Source organism: Eleutherodactylus coqui, chromosome 5 (assembly GCF_035609145.1).
Source record: "Eleutherodactylus coqui strain aEleCoq1 chromosome 5, aEleCoq1.hap1, whole genome shotgun sequence".
NCBI classification, from domain to species: Eukaryota; Metazoa; Chordata; class Amphibia; order Anura; family Eleutherodactylidae; genus Eleutherodactylus; species Eleutherodactylus coqui.
In genome coordinates this window covers 145043093-145065315 of record NC_089841.1, presented here as the reverse complement: position 1 = coordinate 145065315, position 22223 = coordinate 145043093, and the positions used below count along the sequence as shown (strand labels likewise).

At 43.6% G+C, this 22223-nt stretch overlaps 1 protein-coding gene across 17 annotated transcripts in view; it reads left to right on the top strand.

Annotated features, from left to right (window-relative positions):
* NCOR2 (nuclear receptor corepressor 2) overlaps positions 1-22223 on the top strand; it is a 364680-nt gene that overhangs the window by 231400 nt on the left and 111057 nt on the right. For 13 of the 17 annotated variants that reach the window (XM_066603378.1, XM_066603371.1, XM_066603377.1 and 10 more), the window contains 3 exons: positions 3048-3154; positions 6048-6217; positions 20637-20699. In XM_066603378.1, the coding sequence (XP_066459475.1) occupies positions 3048-3154; positions 6048-6217; positions 20637-20699 (340 nt within the window). The remainder of the gene's footprint in view (positions 1-3047; positions 3155-6047; positions 6218-20636; positions 20700-22223) is intronic. The other 4 variants (XM_066603367.1, XM_066603372.1, XM_066603380.1 and 1 more) reach the window with 2 other exon arrangements.

Below are 22223 nucleotides of genomic sequence, written 5' to 3'. Positions count from 1 at the left end.
AATGTTGATGACCATAGATGCAGTGGTGAGCCAGGAAAACTTGGTGCAGCAGATTAAGACACATGATGCTTACTTCTCTTCAAAATCAGATGTCCCGCAGTATAATCAGCTGAGAATTAATAGAAGCCAGAGGAACCCAGGTGCACCCATCTACTGTTTGGTGAAGTCTGGCTAGAAGTGGTCTTCATGGAGAAATTGCGGCCAAAAAAGCCGCACAGTCATTGTAGAAACAAAGCCAAGCGGCTCAACTAGACGTGAAAACATAGCAAAAGGCAGTTCGTTCACTGATGGACTGGAGAACGTTCCAAGGAGTGTCTGTAGGCAAGAGTGAAGCATGGTGGAGGTTCCTTGTAAGTTTGGGGCTGCATTTCAGCAAATTTAGTAGAGGATTTGTTCAGGATCAATTGTGTCCTCAATGCTGGGAATTACACTTACCCGTCATGCAGTACTATCAGGGAGGAGTCTGGCTTTTGCCAAATTTATTCTGCCGCAGTTCAACAACCCCAAACATCCAGCCAATGTAATGAAGAACTATCTTCAGCATGATGAAGAACAAGGAGTCCTGGAAGTGATATAGCCCCCTGATCTCCTCATCATCCAGAGATTACAGGAAGAGACAGAAGCAAGCCTACATCCACAGAAGATCTGTGCTTAGTTCTTCAAGATGTCTGGAACAACCTCACTACCAAGTTCCTTCAAAAACTGTGTGCAGGTGTACCTAGAATTGATGCTATTTTGAAGGTAAAGGACACCAAATTGATTTGATTTAGATTTTATCTTTTGATCATTCCCTTTGCATTTTGTTAATTGGCACAAAGTATTGAACACTTGTATTTATGAAAGCATTCTTAGGCCGGCTGCACACGGGCGGATTTGCATTGTGGAATCTGGAGACGGTGTCCGCCTCCCAGATTTCACAGCAAATGCCGCCCATAGCATGCTATGAAAAAACACGGTTTCCTCTACACAAGCGGAAATCAACAGCGATTTTCCACTCGTGGAGGAAAAATCGCAGCATGCTTTATTTCTCTGCGGATTCCGCACAGATGGCTTCCGTTGAGGTCAGTGGAAGCTGTCGGACCCCTGGTATTTCCACAATGACCTTGCAGAAAGGTTGCGGATTCCGTGTTGTCGCCCAGCGACGACGTGAGAAAAGCAGGAATTTGGAAAAAAAACCTGTACTGCGCACATCCGACGGCACCCCGTGCAGACTATCCGCACTACAGTAAAGAACATGAAATGTCGGGTACACGCTGATGCCAGCTGGGTACAGGGTTGCTGCCGGCTCCCGCATGGAGACCCGGTTGTGTGCAGCTGGCCTTATTTTGCAGCATTTTTCCGCGCCTGCCTAAAATATTTGCACTGCACTGCACTGGACGCCAGTGCTGAAGGCTTGTGATATAGTTTCCTACTGCGAGGCGATCTACCATCTGCACGGCCGGCTGTTACTCAAACCCATTGAAGCAAAAAGCCTTTTTCATGTTGAACTGTGTTTTTAAAGAGGATCTAAAATGGAAAAAGACACATCGGTCTCAAGTTGGATCCAACTAAAAGCTGATGCTGCTAGTAGCTTGAGGCACATGGTGTATTCCAATCAGCATATCTTCCTAAGGCTAACTTCACACACAATACAAGAGTGAGTGAAAACGCAGAATTATGAAACCAATGATTTTAAATGGTTTCATTCCCATGTTTTCACTCGTGCGATTGTGCTTGAAAAGAAAAAAAAAAATCACAGCATGACCTATCGTGTTCAACAGGCCGGTGGCAGCAGCGCTGGCCCCATTAAAGCAATGGGAGAGCTATGCGATCCTTTGCCGTGGCTGTGACTGGGAGAATCCCCTTCAGCCTCAGCAGGGAAATACATGCAGCCTCCAAAGACGCAAATGAGTGTCAAAACACATTGTAGATTACTTTTTAATACTTTTAAAAAACTACTTAGCAACTGTGGCTGCCTCTACTGCCGTACAACGAGTTCAAAACAAAATTTCTTTACTATATCCCTTTAAATGACCCATCTGAAGAGAGGGAAGTGTCACATAGAAAGGGGAAACTAACTAAGGTAATACTAGATGACTTATATACCGTATACTAGGGGACTAGTTACATGAATGAAAGTATTTAACTAGAGCGCTCCTTTAACTCAATATTGTGTGCACACTCCTGGCTCATGGGGCTTTCTGGACTACCCCGTTGTGCATATATGTATTTGTTAGAATTCTTTTTCTATTCTATACAATATCTGGACTCTTGTACTAAGCACCTCTGCCTTCTTGGTCAACCCCATTTCCTCACACTTGGATTGTCCTCACTCATATTGTTTGAATTGATAACTGTGTTACTATGTAAAGCCTGATTTTGTCTGTACATGTTCAGTTTATAACCTGCCCTGAAAACGATGCATCAGCCGGTTGGTAACAAAGGACAACCGGGCCATCTCTTTGTTGACTGTTTTAATACATGAGCTGGAAGAAATTACTTCCAATGAGCGAAAGTGAACGATAATCGTGCAGTCTAGATGCGAGCCAACGGCTGAACGACAACCGAGAATCATGCGCTTCTCGCTAATTGTTCATTTTATGCAGACCTAGAAATCATGGTCGGCTCGTTCAGTTTAGGCACTGATCGTTCAGTGTTTCATATTGATGATGTGAAACCCTGGACAATACTGAGCAATTCTCGTTGAACAAGTCAACAGTGAATCTGCCGGTCTACACTGCACAAGAGCGAACAAGCTGGTGGTTATGTGCCCAGCTGGGTCACCCGTGCAAACCACAATCATGCCGACTAAAAGGGGTCTTACTATCGGCGCCTCCTTGCCCTCTGCTTTGTATTCTAGAGGTTTGGCTGTGTGTAGTCTATATGAGCCACACAATTGACTTTTGACACTTGTGATTGCATAGTTTATATAGAGCTTTACAGTTTGCAATTCCTGCTGTAGAGAGCGCTCTTGAGCTGCAGGAATGTGCAGAACCACAAGGCCGTGTTTCTTTAGAACTTTGATGGTTTTTATTGTGTAATCACTCAAACTTTCATTATTTCTTTAGCAGCAGATGCCCCGTAGTACCCAGGAAGAGAAAGATGAAAAGGAGAAAGAGCCTGAAAAAGAAGAGTTTAAACAAGATGTGGAAAATGACAAAGAGGAGCTTGGGAAGTACGTCTCATTTTGGCAAATGAATCAGTTGAACCCTCTGTCTTGAGCAGCAGAGCATGCTGTCTGCAATCACTTCGGATTCTCCTTGTGGCTGGCAGGCTTGGCACATGCAAAGTACTGACTCACTACAGGCATCTATGGTAGATAGGTCTGCCCAGTGACGTGCGGTTAGGTGATTGGGCGGTACACTTGGGAAAACCACCTAAAATTACACCCCTCAGCTAGAAGTAAAAATGAAATCCTACACGACTTACTAAACATAAGTTGTCTTCCACATTTTGAACATTATTTTCGTGAATGCTGCTAAGAAGTGAGTAGCATGCTCTGTGGAGTTCTCATTTCCTGTACTGCAGCCCCGCTGTATGGCACTACATTATAATAGAAGCACTTTGACAAACACTTCATATTGTATTAGTGCTGGGGAGATGCAGCCCTCACTTCTCTCTCCATGTCTGTAGCTACTTCTCAGTGTGCAGCACAGTAACAGGCGTGCATACTGCTATTGCTGAGGAAGTTCAGATTTTCAAAAATAATAAACCGGGGAAAACATTTCATGCAAACCGTACACTCTAAAAATGAAATCGCACGGTGCCGTCCAAGTGTCATGGCAGCTTCTGAAGGCCCAGGGGGGTTGGCATGTATTTCTGTCTATTAACATGGGCCTTCAGCCTGTGTTAATAGAATGCTAGCAGAAATACCATATATTGCGATACTGAAGTAAAGTCCATTTTAGGCCTCCCTCACACAGGGCGTTTTGTACAGCGTTTAACGTTGCCTTTTCAGTCCAGCGCTAAACGCTGTACAACACTCCCATTCATTTCAATGGGGCTGCTCACACAGGGCTGAAAATGCAGCGCCTTCCAACGCTGCGCTTTGACAGCGATGCATGTTCTATTTTGGGGCGTTTTCAGCCCTGCGTCGCCCATTAAAATGAATGGGCAGTGGTTTTAGCACTGCTGAAAACGCGGCAACACGTGGTGCCGCGTTTTTGGCAGCGTTAACCGCTCGCCGATTTTCGGGGTGAGGGCTTGCAATAAAAGCCCTAACCCGAAAATCTGCCCCAGCTAGGTAGAGAGAAAAAAAGAAAGTAATACTCACCTAGCCGCTGCAGTCCGGGTCGCGGCCGCTGCTCTCTGCCGCTGATCCGGGCTTCCCCTGGATTCACAAGTCTATTGCCGTAGGCCAGGTTTGAGAACCCCGCCTCCGGCAATAGAGTGCTGTGATTGGTTATCGGCACGCTCGATGCCCAATCACAGGCCTTCATTGACTGTCTCAGCCAATCAGTGCCGGCAAGCTCTGATTGGCTGAGACAGTCAATGAAGGGCTGTGATTGGGCATCGAGCAAGCACCGACAACCAGTCACAGCACTCTATTTCCGGAGCGGGGTTCTCAAACCTGGCCTCTGGCAATAGACTTGGGAGTGCCGAGGAAGCCCGGATCAGCGGCAGAGACCAGCGGACGCGACCCGGACTGCAGCGGCTAGGTGAGTATTACTTTTTTTTCCTTTTCAGCATTCTTGGCTGCGTTTTCAGCCGAGCTGAAAACGCAGCCAAAACGCTGGCATGAAGTATGCCAGTGCTGCTGAAACGGGGCGGAATCTGCAGTAACGCAGCGTTGAAAAACGCTGCGTTTCTGCAAACGCCCTGTGTGAGGGAGGTCTAAGGGTACTAAAAAAAAAAAATTGTGGAAAAAAGTGTGTGTGTGTGTGTGTGTGTGTGTGTGTGTGTGTGTGTAGATGTATGTGTATATAAATACTAAAAAAATGAAATACTGAAAAAAATGTTATTTAAAATGTAACAAAACATATTTCAATATTTTATCATTTGGTATCGCAGCATACATGAATCTGATCTATAAAAATACTGCATTACGTATCCTGCGTGGTGGACCTCGCCAGAAAAAAAAGCCCCAGTTACACTTCTCTGGGTCGCCCTATCTCCAAGAATTATTAAAAAGCAATAAAAATAGCAAAAAATAAAAAGTTGCATGTATTTCCAGATGGTACTAATAGAAACCTGCTAAAAATAAGCCCCCACACAACCTCATTACTGAAAGAGAAGTTATGACGGTCAGAAGATGGGAACGGATTTTTTATTTTTTTTTTACAGCAAAAAATTAATTGGGTTTCCTCTTAATTGTACTGAGCAGCAGAATAAAGTTATCAAGTAATTTTTGCTACAGTGTGTACGACTAAAAAGGCAAATAAATGTGCATTTTTTCTTTTTACTACCTCCATTTACAAATTTTTAAAATTTTTTTTTTTCCTCCTCAGCTGCTACATCATACAGTATATTAAATTAGTGCAACTTGTAGAAAAATACAACTCGTTCCGCAAAAAAACAAGTCGTCGGACAGCTATGTTGATGGAACAAATAGACTTGTGATTTTTTTGAAAGTGGGAAGAAAAAACAAAAAAGCTGGAGAAAATGTATTCTATAGGGGTTAATCTGCTACCCCATAACTTTATGGAGCTTTCACTGTCTTCTTGTCCCCACCACCTATGGGGCTTGCTTAACTGTCTTACAAAAGATTTTATCTATATAGCTTAAGGGTTAATGTAGTGATGTGTCAAAGTGAAAGTTGTGTCTGATGTGAAACAGAAGTGCGCAGTTTCTGTATGCCCGCAGTTTACGGTCTACTTTTCTGTCGTTTCCCCGTGATGCCTATACATTGGCTCCTCACAGTGGTCAGAGTCCTTTTCTTTAATTGAATAGGAACATTGTGGGTTTTTCCCCTGGAGAAGGCACTTTCTGATTAGTTTATTAAACACTTACTATATGCAAGTATTACTATTCATGGTTGATGTACACTTCTGCATGTAACATTCATGTATGCAGCTTGTGTCTGATTGAATGCATAAGTTGATGAATAACTGGTGACCTCTTGATTTTAGGGAGAAAAATGAAGACACTTCTGGGGAAGAAAATGATGACAAAGAAGCAGTGACATCAAAAGGGAGAAAAACTTTCAACAGCCAAGGGCGCCGTAAGGGACGTATTACGCGCTCCATGGCAAATGAGGCCAATGAAGAGGCCTCCACACCTCAGCAGAACTCGGATTTAGGTAGGTGTAAATACAGAAATGTCATCTCGTGATTATGTGGATTACTGCTTCCTTAATTTGCCATTGCAGGAAAGTGGTAGTCTAAAGTCCAAAGGGAAGATGCAGCAGTTGTCATGGCTGTGGTTGGGACTGCAGTAGTGGAACTTAGTGCGAAAAGGATGTCCGGGCTGAATAATAGCTCTTCAGACTTAACATCCTGCGCAAAAACCACTTGTCATGCATTCAGCACTTCTTCCACATTGGTTGTATCATCAGGCGTGGCTGAATCCTACATGCACTTTGCTGATGTGTCGTACTGGTTTGTGGGGGATGTCTTCAATGGCAGTCTGAGTTTAATTTTCACCATAGCAACTTCAGAATGACAGACGTTCGGGAGTACATATAAATACGTCTTTGATATTCGCGCTAAGTTTTTCACTTGCTGAATTGGCAGTTATGGAACTTGGCACTGTTCTTCTCACTGGACAAACTAGTTATAATTAGCTAGAATAGCTAATGGGTTTAGGTTCCCCGGTGTTAAATATCTGGAACCCTTTTACTCTATGACCGTGAAGAAATTAAAGGGGTTGACTGAGATTTATTTTTATTTTTTTATTTCATTTTTAACGCAACATTAATTCCAAGGTGCTGTACAAATGGAGGATAGGGGTTAAACTACATTGCACTACGTATAGGCTGCAGATACTATAACCTGTGTAGCCACATTACATATATAAAACAGGAACTGTAATCATCTGCTAAATGACTAACAAGGGCCCACAAGGGCTTAGTGTACAGAAGAAAGGGGAGGAGCCAATAGGTAAGGGTAGAAGGTGTTCATCTTGTGGTGGCCGCAGGGTTACTGTAGGTTGTCTGAAAAGGTGGGTTTTCAGGTCTCTTGTGAAACTTTCCCAGGTGGTGGGAAGTCTGATGGGTTGAGGTAGCGCGTTCCAGAGTATAATGGTTTGGGGTTTTGTTTCTCAAGTGTGTTCAGTTCCCTGTAAGACTATAATAAAGAATCATATAATCAACTGCCGCTGCTTGGTCCATTGTGCTCGTTGTTTACATGCTGCAGTTAGCCTTTGTACAGGATATTACAGGCTGCTGCAGCCAATGACGGGGCTCAGTAATAGAGTGCTAAGCTCTCTTATCGGCTGCAGCAGCCTGTGCTGTCCCATAAACTGGCTGCTGCAGCCTGTGAACATGACAACATGGGGGAGGGGGGGAGTCGGCAGCACGGAACACAGCGCAGACCTGGGAGAGGCGAAGATGTATCTTGCAGGGGGGAAATTGTTTTGAGAAAAAAAACATCTGTGACAACCCATTTATAAGAAATCTGTCACATACTCAATACATAGTAGTAGTAGGAGAGCTGTACGTTGGCAGCTAGTGAGAGAGGGCTCTTACGGCTCGTGAATACACCAAAATCCAAATACTCTGCATGCTGCGACTAATAAATTGTAAATTTAGACACCGTACACCATGTTTCCATATAAGTGGCACATGGCTAAAAGCAGCGTGTCTGTCACAAGATCAGAAAGGAAGGCAGCATGAGGGGGCAGATTATCTTTAATGTCTAGAACCCTGGTGGTCTGGACAGAAAATGGGCTTTCCTAGTGATCTATGGCAAAGAAGGGGTTAGTGCCTGCTTCCCTGGTGTCAAGGGGCAAAGAAGGGGTGAAGGTCCATATTCTTGGTAATCTAAGACAGAAAAGGGGTTAATTTGAACATCCCTGGTGGTCTAAGGCAGAGAAGGGTTTAGTTTTTAAAACCCCTGGTGGTTTAGGGCAGTGTAGGGGTTGATTTCTTTATACCTGGAGTCCAGTGGTCACTCCACCTCTTTCCAGGCTGTAGCAGAAAGTTTGAACCCTTATGATTCAGCTTCCTATTCTTTCCTGATCTTAGAAAGCAGTGCAGAAAGGGAATAGGGAGAACTGTGTGTCTGTAACTACTGTTCTCTCTCTGAGAACGGGCAGCATGTTTCACAGCTTCAAAGGGCCAGTAATAACTATTGATCAGTATACCTCTCACTGTATTGTCGTTGCTTGATGATTTCTCAATGGATTTTTCTGAGCTTTGTTAAAGTAAATGCCTGTCCTTTCTGCCACTTTTTTTCTTGTTTTAAGACTAGTCTGACTATTCGTAGCTTCCTAGCAGGGCCAATCCTCCTCCTATTATTTGCTATATATACTCCCAAGTATTAATGAATGTTTAAATACTTGGATGACCGTTTCCAGAGAGGCTCCCAAATTGCCATAGGAAAAAAAATATATCATCCTTGTTATATAGCAATCTTTTCTTCCTTTTGAGTGGTGTTTAAAAACCCCTATAAACCCCCTATATTAGAGGCTCTATTGCTAAAGTAAATAAAGTGGGGAAAGAGGACATCCCTATCTGGTCCCCTATATATAAAAAGCAGGAAGTCGGCCTATAGTTCACCTGCATGCATGCTCTAGAATCAGCGAACAAGAATTGTAACCACGTTATAAGGGTTGGACTGAAACCCATTGCTAGCAGAACTTCCCAGAGAAATACCCATTCAATACTACCAAATGCTTTAGTGGCATCAGCGAGCGCAATACTCTGTCCCCCACGTTATCTGCCGGAATCTGTAAATTAAGATACAGGTGGAGAATATTCATTGTTGTGCTGCGGAATAAGTTGGTGCTAAGAAATAAAGATTATTGTTTTGGGATCTGGAGCGTATGAAGCTGGTTTGATCTGGGTAGTCCAGTGTAGAAATCACCAAGGACAGCCTGGTATCCAACACCTTTGCTAGCAATCGTTCAACCAACAGCTGTTAACCTTGAGCACATACAGTGAATGGCCACCTTATCCCCCTTATCTCGTCCCTATCTATTAGCACATAGGACCTCCTTTGGCCTTCAGAAACCAATTAGATGGAGTTAGGCTACATGCACATGGGCAAACGCGACATTGGGCCAAGTAACTGAGCCCGAATTACGCTTGCCAACGGCGATTTTCAAGACGATGCAAAGCGTTTGATTGAAAATCACATAGCTTCTGTGAACTTGTGATCCTCACCCACCCATGAGGCTCATCACATTGCACTCGCATGCACGTCACACGGCATGCAAGTCCCATGCGATGTCTTTCAAGGTCACGTTGAAAACAATGGGCGAGGCATTCCGAGACCATGCCAAAAGATAGAACATGCTGCAACGTTTCCTTTCCCTTGCAGCGATGCTATGAGCAAAAACTATGGCTTGTGTGAATTAATCCGTTCAAGAGTGATTTCATATCCACATTGTGTCGCACGAAATTTGCATGAGAATATCATTTATGTGAATGCGCCCTTATTGACTATTTTTTGACCAGCTGACAGGAAGGGTTCATCGATTTCATGCTGCTTGTGCCAAATTCTTACCTTTCCATCTTCATGGTGCAGCAGAGGTCTGGAATCCTCTCATGAGGCGATGTTTTTCCACTCCTCCGTGATTTCATTTTGGCAGTCTTTTGACCCCTGGAGTCTTACCCGTTTCTCCTAGATGGCAGTAGCACTCATCTGCTGTTTTATTTTCTTAGCATGGATAGGCTATGAGTTGTGCATTAAGACACATTTTTTGGAGCACTAGTATTATACTCAGCAGTAATTTGCTTGACTCTGCACTGCTTGTTCATCAGAATGATTCTTTATATCCTCCGCTGACCCCTTTTGTCAGTGCCAACTGTCCAGAAACCCCTGGACAGTCCATAAATATAGGGCACTTTCCCCCATGTCTGTGAAAAAAGGATGTTTTTTTATTATTTAAAGGTGGTAGTAAATGGCACTGATTACTATGATAGTAATTATCAATTTACAGAATGGTAAATGCTGGAAAGGAGTTTCAGTATCTGACGTATAGACCTGTATGACAAAAGCAACGCATTCCTCCATAACTCACTGAAAGTGGATTTTTGCCTTACAGATGTTGCTCTGACAAAATGTATCTCTATACTTGTTGGTTTTTTTAAGTCAATGGGGTAAAACTTGAACAGTGTTTTTTTTTAACTCCTTGTTTACCATAATTCAAAAATGTATTTCAATATTTTACCTCTGCATCTAGGGGCTCCTGTCCATGAACATATGTTTACAGCGTATTACGGGTGCATTGCACGGCCCCTTGAAATGCAGTAAATGTAGTCAATGCAAGTCAATGGACTTTTATTGATCCATGCACATGTGTGTGTGTAGACACTGCTTGTAGATACGCATGAAAAATAGATCGCAGGATGCTCTATTTCCCGGCGTGCCACACAGCGTGAGCCCCTATCCATTGGTATAGGCAGCGTATGCAAATGCTGGCCATACACAATACATTGCATATGGACAACGTTTTCATACGCAACCCCGCTATGAAATGGAATTTAAAGAAGAAAAAAAAGTCACATTGCGTATATATCCGTGTGATACGTGGGCCTGTGCAGTGCGCTCGCAGCCATACGCGGTCTCTCCGGTGTTTACAAGCCCTTAAGCTCATCAAGATTTATCTACAAATGCAGATCTGACGGGAATACTCCAATACTTGTCACATACCGATGTGTATGATGCGGGGAGATGTAGAGTCTTGTACATCGGCTCTCTTCACATCTGCATCAGGCATTCCATTTTTTTGTCTCATCGTAGGAAGGCAAAAAAAAAACGGGTTGTAAGCCGTGACCGACACGATCGGCACCTGACAGATCCCGTTGACTGTAATGGGGTTTGTCGCATTTCTATCATGGTTTATTCTACTGGTACCAAAAACAAATACCGCATGCCATGCTATTTTTTTCCATGTGTTTTTGATGGAAACTAGAATGAAGAGTACTCTCCAGCGAAGATGTGAACAACGCCTGAAAATGCAGAGTTCCTTATCTCAAGTACCCAGTGCAGAAGCCTCCTCTGTGATCGCACAGTCTGCTTGAGTACAATGCACTTTTGGGGCTTATTCACATGGGCAAGAGTCTTGCACGTTGCGAGGCGCACAAATTCTATTCTTCTACATGGGCTTATTTTATATATTTGTTCTCTCCCTCGCAGCATGTTCTATCGTTGGGTGTTTCCATGGAACGCCTTGCCCATTGTTTTCAATAGGACCTTGAAATCAGTGAGAACCTCTTGTGATCCTCTGCTTGTGCAGCACGGGCCTGAAGATTACAGGTTCACAGAGGGGTTTTAGAACAAAGAATGCTTCACATTAACGGGAAAACCGCATGTTGGCGAAGGCGATGTAGCCCCAAGCTGCGTTTAAACGGAATGATATCGTTGAGAAAATCGTCCAAACGAGCGAAACTGAACGATAGTCGTTCAGATTTAACACGGTCAACCACTGAAGGAGAATCGGCGCCCCCTAGACAGCTATTCTGTACCGAGAGGTCTGGAGGAAGCCTAAGCATGAGGGATTCATGGCTTCCCAGACAAATATGGACACCAGGCAGTTAACACTATGACATTGTAGAGCTCTGCGTCCTCAAGCGGAGCTGCAGTGATGAAGCCACTACTCAGAGGGTTACTAGTCACACTGGCATGTACTTCCGGCTTCAGTGTGGTTGCCATGCCCTACATCCGACATTCAGCGCTTCAGTGCCGCTTCCACCATGTAATATCTTGTCCTGCTTACCTTTGTTAGTCTCACTTGAATCGCACTTCTGTACTTCTGTTACTGCTGTCTTGTTACATTCATAACTTGCTGATATACATGCGTGTGGGTGTGCACCATTACATGCTAAGAGGACGCCGAACATTTATTTTTGTCAATGGTGCTGTGTGATGGTGTTTTTTTCGGCAGGATGAGTTATATTTTTAATGTGTTGATCCATACAGTTTGATAGCAAACTATTTTGTTTTTTCTGCGGGAAACTTAGCTATTCTTGCCATTTTTTTCATGGCGTGCGCAGTGCGGGTTAAGTAATGTGATAACTTTTTTTCTTTAGGTTGTTAAGGCTGCATTAGTTCCCATTCAGCGGTTCCGTCACAATGCTGTTTTTCAACATACTATTATATGACTTGGATATTGGATCTTAATTTTTTTGGATGGATCCCATTAACAACCTGATAATCTATGAGATTGGGACAATAGTCTATTCACATATACCACTGGGGGAAACTATCTGAAAGGTTGGATATTTTTTTTTGTTCTTTTCTTGCAGATTAGCAGCAACAGCGATGTCTCGCAGCCCCTGGTCTCTCTCTGTACTGAAACAAAACCTTTTTTGGCTGAGCCAGACATGCATGTTTATGAGGGAGTATATGCTGATAGCTGTCTGCCATATAGTAGATTGATATCACATGCTATACACCAAGATTACTCTTAAGGGCTCACAGCCGTCACATCCCAATGGCGCTCTGCAATCTACTATTAATCTACTACTCGGTGTGAGATTCCCCACTCACAGAAATGTTTGTCACTTCTTCAATAATAGACAATTAAACTAAATATTTCCCCAGCAGCTCCAACTTTTGTGCCATTTTTGACTGTGTACCTTTTAGAGAAGTTTAATGTGTGGCGCAGGGTGTTAAGGCAGCAGAAATGCAGTCCTAAGGTCTCGCTTACGACCTGAAGGTTGCTGGTTCAATCCCCACTTGGGTCAGGTAGCCGTCTCAAGGTCGACTCAGCCTTCCATCCTTCCAAGGTCGGTAAAATGAGTACCCAGCTTGGTGGGGGGTAATAAATAAATTACCTGAGAGGGCTGCAGAACACGTTGGTGCTATACAAATAACAAGATTGATTTTTTTAAAAATTTTTTTTTAATGTAGGAGTGTCATCCTGCACCATATTGTGGCATCTAGTGATGTAGTTTAACTGTTACCCTTTTTTTTTCTGTCTGTATTTCCCAGCAGCTACCACATGAGGGACCTTATTAACCACTACAAGTGTCTGTAGTGTATCATTATTGTATCAGACTCATTATTAGGAGTTCTAATGGAGAAAGAAAGCCCAAAACTATAAGGCTGCCTACAGGCTGCCTAATTTCTGCAGCGGATTTTGCATTTACAGTACAAGCCATGTAGTCTCCTTCATGTGGAATGGAAGATTCCTGCACCAAATCTGTATGCATATTTTATGCTGTGGATTTCTACCCCTTGGAATAAGAGGGTTAATGCTGCCTTTACATGGTATGTTATATGTTGTGGGATAACGCTGTGGATTTGCTGCTGATCCATAGTGGCCAAAACCTAAGGGTGCAGATTTGCTTGAGGAGCTGCCACTGGTTTAACCCTTCTATTTCAAAGGTTGAAATCCACGGCATAAATGGTTGGGCATACTGTGAACTTAGAATGTGGGGGGGAAACTTTCTGCATCAGATGGAGATATTTAGCACCTCCTCCACATAGTTTGCACTGTAAATGCTGTATTTATGACCTCTGTAAAGCCTTAAAGCTCATGGTGATCTGCAGCATTTACGTGAAGATTTGGCCACTGCAGATTTGTGATGCATTTTCTGTAGGTTTTCTATTGCAGAAGGTCCGCAGCAGCAGATCTGCCCCATGTGAAGGTGGCCTAAAACTGCTTCACACGGCCAAGAAAATCGCACGATACTTGTGTGCACTTTTGAATGGAGTCATATACGCGAGCGATCGCGGTGTGGGAAAAAGTCACAGCGTGTTCTATCTTTCGGTGTTCCCTCAGAACATTTCGCCCATTTTTTTTTTTCAATGGGGCCCGGAAAAAACATTGCACAGCATGTGAGGTGCACGTGAGTATGATACGAGGTATCCATTGACAACAATGGGGAAACTCTACTGGTCCGAAGTGATGGGAGGTGTTTTGTTCACAGAAACACCCCCCCCATCCACGGGGACATCACACATGCACGAGCGCGATATCAGGCTGGGGTTGCGTATGTACATTGCTTAATACACAACCAATAGAAAACAATAGGGCCGTACACACGTGATACGCGGTGAAATAAAACACGCTGCATGCATTCTTTTTCACTCACGTATAATATGCAATGTATACACTGTACACAAATGTAAATGGATCAGTGAAAGTCAATGTACTTTCTTTAACTCCATTCACTGTGTATTATACACGTGTAATATGCTGCATATTTACGCTCGTGTGAATGAGCCCTTATGGTTTGGCCTAACAAGTAAAACAAAAACGCAATCTCTTTTGGCCATGCGGTGGGCCGTCAGGGGCTTGCTTTCTATCTTTCTCTTCAGCTTTGTAACTTCTGCTTTTGGGTTGCGCCATCTCCTAAGATTGATACGATAATGCTCATTTACTGTAAAATCTTGAGGCAGAGATGGCCCGCTTCCAGCGAGGTGATACATAATCAAACACTTGCTACAATGTAATCGAGGCTATCTCTCTAATAGCCATCACTGAAGCTTAATCCATCATCATTAATTGTGATAAAAGCACTTAGACAAAATGTTCAGATGCAACCACAATCTGAATATTAAAAGTTTGCAATCTGTGTAATTGGTGAGCTCCGTTCTATCCTATGCCCTCTGCAGGAGTTGGGGTGGATGAATGGGTTAAGCAGAGCTGGCACAGAGCGTTCTCTTAATTGCAGATGGTGTGCTGTGTCTCCGTGTGACCTCTGTGGCTGAGCGCTCCATGTGCGTGCAGCCGGAGCGCCCAGATGCACATTGTCAACACACCATTTGGTTTGGATTGTTGATCCCTGTGTAATACTTTTCTGTCTTTCACACCTTAAAACAAAGCGTTTTTTCATAATGATGCTGGTCTGGTCGTGGCAATCTTCGCGTTTCTAAATATTGAAGATTGTCAGGCCGTAATTTATTGTCAGACCGTAAATTTTGACATGGTATAGATGGGCAGATTATTCGTGCCCTCCTTTGTGGTGGTAGCGTGTGTGTTTGCTGTATCAGTGCTGCCCATCATTAACCCCTGTCACTAAGACTCTCTTCACATCACGTTCGGGACATACGCCAAATTTACGCCCCAGACGTGTAACACAATGCCTACAGTTGCTACACACATTGTAAAATAAAAAACATATACTATTAAAAAACACTCATTGCATAAATAATCTCCTTGTATTAAAAGGCTTTTTAGTATAATTTAAATACAAATGCTATAGTGATGTATACCAAACACATTGTAACACAAGGACAGTCCCCTTAGAATAGGTTTGGCTTTTAAAGTCTATGGGTAACTGGCTGTATGCAGCAAGTAAATGTAAGCGTGACAAGCATACAACTTTATTAGTATATGAAGGGTTAATTACCACCTATTTCACAGCTTTTTCATTGGTCAGGCCGGTTTCACATCTGTGTCAGAGGTTCTGTCGCAGATCTGGCTAAAAAGGCTGGAAGACAGTGTTGCATGCATCGCTTTTGCTTCTATCCAAAAGCTGGGCGGAAAGCAGACAGACCCCATTGTAGTCAATGGGGTCCATCTGGTTGCGGGGAATCCCCATTCCTGCTCCTCAACTCCCCAACGCAGATGTGAAACCACCATTAGATCCTTAAAACCACTTGTAGAGCAGTTCTTTAGTAGGCATTAGACTACTTCAGGCCTGGTTCACATAGTGTAGTTTTTCCATACATGTTTTTATTTTTTTGTCTTAAAAATAAAGTAATTTCTTTGTAATGGAGTGAACTGATAAGAACTTGCTCATCCAACCACTCCTTTACATCTTTTAACCTTGCAGGTGATGCAGTCACTGCTGCCATTACACGGGTGAATTGTGAGACCGACAAATATGTACCCCATTCTTTTGAATGGGGTGATGCACATCAGCGATGTTTTCCTGCATTGCACCAATTAGCGATGCAGGAAACAAATCTTTCTGCATGCTCTCACGTTGTTTAGAATGGAGCCGGCAGCAGCACCGCACCACGTGTCATACGCTGTACACCCATGTGATACGCGGTAACTTGCAGGCAATCAATTACATTGTCTTATGCAGTTCCGATCACATTAGCTTAGAATTGCGTAATACGTGAGCTCAAAAAAGAGCGCAGCATGTTCTGTTTCGCCGTGTATATACATGAGATAGAGACCATTGTTCTCTATGGGCATGTATATTTGCGCGCCCATACTCCATTACATTATAAAGTATAAACAAAAAGTTTACTGCGCACTAGAGCGCAAAGGAGATACTGTCATGCACGGTACAATTTTAAAGGAAAGAAAATACGTTTTTACAATTTTTTTCATCTTCGACAAAGCTTGAAATATTGGAGGGGAGGGGGGGGGATGGGACAGAACTACACATAATTGGCATCGCCACATCCATAACAACCCATACTAGAACATATTACATTATTTATTCAAGACAATTAAAACAAGGCAAAATAGCTGTTTTCTGTTCATCTCCCTTTCCCAAAACAAGGAATAAAAATTTTTAAAAATGTACATGCTTCACAGAAAACAGGCCTGATGCAGCTCTGTCGACTGAAAGCCAAAAATACCCTGGTCCTGGAATGTGGTGCCATACAAAAAGTAAAAAAATGTGCAAAAGTGGTAAAACATGAGAGAACCTCTATAAAATTGGTGCTGTCATAATCGTAATGACCCCAAGAATAAAGGGCGCACACTGTAAAAACCATGGAAACGAAGTGCCTGAAAACAATGGTGAAATTAGTTTTTTTTTTCCACTGCTCCCAGCAAAAATATGAACACATTCTATGTACCCGAAAATGGTTTCTTTAAAAGCTAGAACTCGTATTGCAAAATTTAAGATGTCCTACAGCTATATTGACGAAAAAATAAAAGGTTATGACCGTTGGTTCTCAAAGGGGTTGTACCGGACTATCAAGTCATCCCCTATCTTCATATTCTGGTACAGCCCTTTAAAGGGGTCTTGTGAGTTGTCTGTTTTATACAGCTTTGGTACCCCCATTGCTACATCTCACCGCAGCGTTGGACCTCTGTTTTGGCATTCTGGCGCTGACTGGTAACCTCACCCAACCAGCAGGGGGGACCCCAGAGGCAGGTTTCATCACATCCCTGCAAGTATCCTATTGGCTGCAATGGTCACGTGGGTAAACAACCCATGTCACCGCTGCAGCCGTTGTAAACAGAGACCGGAGGATGACCGCAGCAGCCGGGGACAATGCGGCACACAGGAGGGGGGAGTATAGAGGGCTTTTTAGTAAGCTATGTCTTCCTACCACTACCACCAATACTGGAGTTTTATGAAACCCCATTAAGGCTAAAATGTGTTTTTTCAGGAGATAAAAATGCACTTATAGCACGTTCTGCATCAAATATATTTACATGAGACATAAATTCAAAATGTACAATAAAGTGAAGTTTTGAAATGTTACCATGGCTACAGCAAGAGAAAGTAGTAGAAAACTATCCTTTATCATACTTGTCACGGTTGCAAAAAAAATGCTGATTATTTTGCTTTACCTAAAACTATAAAAGCTCTTTCAGTGCTTTGGCCACTTTAAAACCTGACATATAGCTGCAAACTAGAGCCGCCCGCGGTCAGTAGATGGAGCGGAGGGATTCTTAGATTCTCCCATTATGAGTTTTAGATTCCCATTCATTATTGAACTGATTTATAAATGTATGAGCAGATGCTTTGACACCTGGGTGTAGGAGACATAAGGCAGCCAGAGGCCCCTTCCTCCGGCTGTACCTGGTGATCGTGTCTGATGTGAAGGCTCCTCCAATAGCATCACAGCTGCTGCCGCCGTGCTAGGGAAATGCTCCAAACCGGATTGGGGTGCCTCCAATTTCATTTTAGTGCATGTTAAGTGCTATATAAAAAAATAGCATGTGATGTACCGTATATACTTGAGTATTAGCAGAGTCAATAAGTTTTACCACAAAAAAAATGGTAATTTATTGACTTCAGTACAAGCCTAGCTATACTCGAGTATATACTAGGTAAAGAGAAAACGCAGTACTCACCTCCCAGCCGGCGTCTGTGTCCCCAGCGCGATGGTCTCCCTGGCGGTGCGGCAAGCTGCTTGAGAATTCTCCCCGCTGTCATCTTCCTTCCCGGCTTTGAATTCCCCCGCCGTCAGCGCAGTGTAAGTAAGCGCTGTGATTGGATGAATGGACTGAATGGCTGTGAATGATCGAGCATCGGCTGTGATTGGCTGGTGCTCAATCCAATCACAGTGCTTACCTACTCAGTGTCGACGGTGGGGGAATTCAAAGCTGAGCAGGGAGATGACAGCGGGGAGAATTCTCAAGCAGCTTCCTGCATCGCCAGGAGACAGTCACAGGCTGGGAGGTGAGTATTGCGTTTTTTGTTTTTTTTACCTCACTCGAGTATAATCCGAGGGGGGCTTTTTCAGCATAAAAAAATGTGCTGAAAAACGAGGCTTCTACTCGAGTATATAGGGTAATATTGGTCCAATGCATTTGAAATAAGGAAAAAAGTAAAGTAACTTTGCCAATCTATCTTTACGTGCAGCGAGAACAGTACGATGGGGGTAACATTGGCTACATTCACACATGGCACTATTTCTGCAGTGGATACATGAGCTGCGGATTCCGGTGCAGATCTGTTTCAAAATTTGCACGTGAATTTTGGTGCAACCTTTGACACGTGCTTCATCTATTATTTGAAGAGTAAAATCCGCTGTGAAAACTCGCAGCATAAATTGACCAACTGCAGATTTAAAATCTTCACATGTCAATTTTGCTGCACATTCCAAGCATTTTTTTGTTTTTTCGCACCATGTGGATAAAGTTTGTTAAAATCTCATCCACACGGCTTGTACTGGAAGTCCTGATGTCCACAGGCGGATCGGATTCTGCATGCAGGAGCCCACAACGGAATTCAACACTGCCCGCGGCTGAGAGCACTGCTTACCCGTCCGGGTCTTCTGTGTGCCTGTCCGGGTCTTCTATTTTATTTGCTGCTGATGTGTGCGGAAGCGCAGGCTGGTGCGCCACCACACATGCGCAGTGGAGTTTTTTTTAAGCTCCTACTTTAACGCGAAATCCGCTGCCCATCCGCAGTTTAATTGCAGGCGGGCTACCGATCGGGCAGCTCCATTTATTTCAGTGGAAGCCGTCTGTGCAGGAACCACACTGAAATGGAGCATGCTGCCATTTGTTTTTTCGGACGAAAAAGTCCGCAGATCAAATCTGCATTCTTTAATTCATGTGCGGACACCCATGCTTCCCTATGGGCGGCTTCATTTGCGGATCCTCCAAGCGGGTGGCCCGCGCGGATTCCACAAATTCGATCCGCCTGTGGACATTGGGCCTAAATCCTATGGATTGTCCGTGCAGAAATTCCACAGCATTCACGCTATGTGTGAACATATCCTAACAAGTCTGCAAGACCAGACCTACACACGGGGTCTGTTTGTGGTCTGTAACCATAGAGACGCCCGAGTCTGCTGTAGATGCAAAATGGTAGAATTTTCTTAGAATTAGAAAGCTGGTGTGAAATCTGCACGTAACCAGACCTAAAGCATGTTCCGTCTCGTCACAACCATAAATTGCAACAGCGCAGAAGACATAAATCTGCCCCATGTTCATATAGCTTAACCTTCAAAGAGGGGAAAGAAATTAGTTTTTAGTTGGTATTTACTCCTGCATCAAGATACATTCTAAAATCAGGGCCTCCTTTAAGACGCTACCTATACAAAGTGCATGTCCTTCCCATCAATCCCGTTTACTGAGAACTCTATGTATTTTGTATCGTCACCTGACGAGTGCCGACTCTTTAATAGAATGTTGGGAGTAATGAATACACAAGAAAGCCATCTGTTGCTGTGAGACTTGACTACCTCCACTGCGGTGGCGCTCTGCCGCCGTGTAATGCGGGCGCTGAGCTTCCCCTCCGTCGCACAGTATGGCAAACATACGCTGCTGGTGTCCTATCCCTTACCATACTGTGGCTGTGGGGAATCTCATGAAAGAAAATTACTTGTGATGTGCCTACGAGAGGTGCCAACTGAAATCTTGTGCGGTGAACTGTAAACGATGTCCCCCAAAGGGCCAGGCCTAATAGTTGTCAGAGGTTTGCAGCCACAGACTAGACTCTCTGCATGAAGAGCACTGCTATTTTTAATTGTCTCTGCAACTTTCCCCCCTTCTTGTCCCATGTTTGTCCTTTATGTGAACTGTTCATGTTTTATCGTAGTCCAATCAGTGCCGTACTCTTAAGTGCCCGCAGCCCATTGCTCTCTCTTTCATGGGCCATTAGAAGTGGAATGGTAGTGAATGTTTTCAGCCTGATAAACTGAATTTCTACAATGCACACTGGCAAGAGCATCTCATACTTGAAGCCTTCGGATCTCATTGTGTAGTTAATACTTGACCTGGGACTGCTGCCCTGTATCTTAAACTGAGTCATGCTCCACCTCCGTCAGGAGCAAGTCTCGAAATGTAGATGTCTATTAGAGCTAACGGCGTAGTATGTCCCTCTGGCACTCGTTGGGTACGTCCTGATACAACCTTGGAGCTTGCGAAGTTAGAAGACAGTGGCGTACCTGTGCGCGCTTCTTGCTTGTCGCTCTCGATTAACTCAAATCTTGCCGTATTTTTTGTTTTTGCAGCAGCTATGGAAATGAATGAAAGCTCACGGTGGACCGAAGAGGAAATGGAGACTGCGAAGAAAGGTAAGAGTACTTCTCTTGTCGTGGAAGCTGGGTCTCCACCTGCTGTAACTCTTTCATGCCAAGGCTTCCTTATTGTGCTACTTTGAAGATGGCGTGCGTTGAATCAGGAGTACGAGGCCTTGCTGATCTGATTAGGTCCCATATTGGATTGTGCCAATTTGTAGATCGGTTAAGTCAATAAATTTACCTGCGTGCTTAAAACGTAAGCAGTTACACGCACTAGCAATCTTGGGGTAGATTTCGCCACTTACGAGACTTGGCTCGTGACTTCTTGACAGCATCATTATAGAGTGAGCTTAGTTTTTCTTTCCCCGTGTTTAGAGTTTTCCGCTTTGTCATTGCGAGAGAGCGGCTTTGTTGCGGCGATACTCTGAAGCTGAATCCCTGTGCTATCTTTTCAATAGCGATTGCTTTCTCTCCATATGAAGAGTGTTATTAACAGATCAAGGTTGGATTGTGTGCCTTGTCTGCTCACAATATAACAGAACACAAAGCCTTTCACCGGCAGTTTCAAGGTTTTATTGCAGAAATGTATTCGTCAAACGCGGCTCGTCTTCTACGGAGTGCAGGTCTGTGCATAGCTAAATAAATAATGGATGACTCTACCAAATTTGTCTTGTCTGCATTGGTTTCAGGAAATCCACGCATGCCTGGAAACTGAATATTTAATGAGCATTTCAAATGTAACACCAAGCAGAACTGAGCATTGTAACTGATCTTCCTCCCACGCTTTGGAAGTATGGAGCGGCTTTATTCTTCACCGTATGTTGCTAACATTCGGTCACTTAGCAAGGGTTAACACTCCCTGCTATGTCAGGTGTCATCGCTGACAGCTTCTGGATGGAGATGTTAATGCCAGGGCAGGCAAGCAACGCTGCATTGATTTCATGTCCTATCCAGGCGGGGGTGTAGGAATTTGTGTGTGGCATGCTTGCCAGTTATGAAAGGGCAGGTAATGCTATGGCAGCACAATTACCTGCACCTGCTGCTTTTTCCAGGTTAATGAATTGCCCTATACGTTATACAACGCTTTTGTCTAAAATGACAAAATAAAATGTAATTATCTAAATGATCCGGATTGTATACCCTCTTCCAGCTTTCATGCATGGGCTTGCAGGCTTCGTGCCACCTTCTGCAAATGAAGAATAGTCGTCGTCTTTCTATGATTCTTCGCCATGGGCTAGTGTCTGGCTACATTGTATTTGTGGGAAGTGACATAGATCTGCTGAATGCTGTCTGCATATGATGCAAGTCCATTAAGAAAGATTTGTTATGTCATAACCTTGGGCAGCGAGATATAATTGATGAACAGAAGAGTTGTCATTGGCGTGTTGCCTTGGATGTGGAATCTTGCAATTTTTGCTGAAGTCTGTTTTTATAGAAGAAATTTACATCTTTTAATGTTTAACTACGTACCCTGTCTACTTCCTACATAGTTTATGCTACCTGAGGATGAGCATGCCCTTCGTACTGAGGACCCTCTGGATGGTTTGCAGCAGGTTGACTGCTGGAAATGTGCTATGT